The 1,805-nt window shown below is 55.0% G+C and overlaps 1 protein-coding gene across 5 annotated transcripts in view; it reads right to left on the bottom strand.

The window, feature by feature from the left end:
* NRP1 (neuropilin 1) overlaps positions 1 to 1,805 on the bottom strand; it is a 173,449-nt gene that overhangs the window by 34,866 nt on the left and 136,778 nt on the right. For all 5 annotated transcript variants that reach the window (XM_014591504.1, XM_006158289.3, XM_006158287.3 and 2 more), the window contains exon 10: positions 265 to 596. In XM_014591504.1, coding sequence (XP_014446990.1) covers positions 265 to 596 — 332 coding nt within the window. The remainder of the gene's footprint in view (positions 1 to 264; positions 597 to 1,805) is intronic.

Genomic DNA, 1,805 nt, shown 5'->3' on the forward strand with positions numbered 1-1,805 from the left:
TGGATCCCTGCTGTCAGTCCCCAGGCCTCTGGGCTCTCCTGTCTGGGTGTTGAGCTGTCTGTCCCACCCCACAGGGACAGCAAGGTGATTTATCTCTAATTGTCACTTTCAGCACCTTATTCCTGTCTCCCAAGGACGGGGTCTCACTGAACCCATCACACACCTCCCCTGATCTCACGGCTGCAGAAAGAAGAATGCACACTTCCTCAGAGAGAGGCTGCAAGTCCTGGGTCTAAGGGGACCCGGAACGCCCGCCGGGCTCACCTTGGCCTTGCGCTTGTTGTCCTCCGCCAGCATCTTCCAGTCCGAGCCGTTGTTGCTGTAGCCGATCTTGAACTTCCTCATGAACACCTTGTTCTCGCGGTGCTTCCCGCCCTGGATGATGACGCCCCTCACGATCTTCTCCTCCCCGAGGTCCACCTGCAGCCACTCATTCACGTAGGGGTGGGGCGCAGGCGGCAGCGCCCAGCCCGAGCGACTGGTGACCAGGCGGGTGTTCTCGGGCATCCAGTCTCTGTCGCCTTGGTTGGACGCTGTGATCTGGGAGTCAGAGATCAGTCCGGACACCATCCCCAACATGCCAGAGCAAGGGTAATCTGGGGGCGGGAGGAACAGAATGCGAAATGACAACCCATCATGAACAGAGATGCAGTCGTGGGCCATTCATGCCAAAGCTGCTCTCTCTGGGCTGTTTGCCACTACATGAGAGCCTTCCCCTCATCAAACCTTCCCTCTCCTGTTTGAAATCAGCACACCCCACGCTCACACCCAGTACCGAAAACCTTTGATAAGAACGCCCATTCCCCCGCTTCTGAGTCCTTCCAAGATTCACATCCCGCTGTGGATACTTGGATTACTTTGGCGACCAGAAGCTGTCCCCAGAGTAAGGGCAGGTCCTGTACTAACAGGTTCCTGTGTGATGGGCTGGAGGTGTGGAAAGAAACAGCAGCAAGGCCGCTGCGGGGACACAGAGGGGAAGATGGCGATGCAGACCACGGTTAGGAGAAAGCACGGGCTCGACTCAACTTCCAGAGATAGGAGGGGGCCTCCCAGGGGACTGGGTCTGCAGGACATGCCCGTCCCCCCCAGCAGTGCTTACACCCCTGCTCTACCTGCATGAGTGCCCCACCTCATCCCCAGTGGGCCACATCCAGACCAGAATGGTCCTCTCCGCTTAGGATCGGGCCCCTGTACAGAACCCTGTATTCCACTCAGTGGCATTGCTGTTCCACAAACGCTTCCCTAATCATCTCACCTTGCTCTATTTTCCATTTCTTTTTTGAGAGGTTTTTGCTATAGGGCACGTGCACTCGCCAGACAAACAGAGAGAGACATAGAGACAGAAAGCGAGAAATCACCCCCCAGGGGGGGATGGTCACACCGCAATCCCTTCTCCTCCATTCTCCTCTCGGGATCTTGGGCACGCATGCACATGCACCCGGTGTGAGTTTTAAGCCACCGGGTCTGGGACGCGAACCGCGGTCAACTATGTGGGAGTCTAGCGACATAGCCATTATGCTAACTGCTGGTTCCCTTCCATTTCTGTTTTGTTACTGAATCCTGTCATGTTTTCATTAAAAAAAAAGAAAAGAAAAAAAATCTCGGAGGCCAGCAGAGCATAGTGATTTAACACTGGATTCTCACATGGCTGACCGCAGTTCAAGTCCCAGAGCCAGAGACTTGAAAACCGTACTAGGTATATGTGCGTGTGTGTTCAAAATCCCGAGAGGAGCATGAAGGAGAAGGGATTGTGGTGTGGCCATCCCCCCTGTGGGGTGATTTATCCTTTTCTCTCTCTTTCACTG

The sequence above is a fragment of the Tupaia chinensis genome, unplaced genomic scaffold, assembly GCF_000334495.1.
Source record: "Tupaia chinensis unplaced genomic scaffold, TupChi_1.0 Scaffold000578_2, whole genome shotgun sequence".
Taxonomy (NCBI): domain Eukaryota; kingdom Metazoa; phylum Chordata; class Mammalia; order Scandentia; family Tupaiidae; genus Tupaia; species Tupaia belangeri.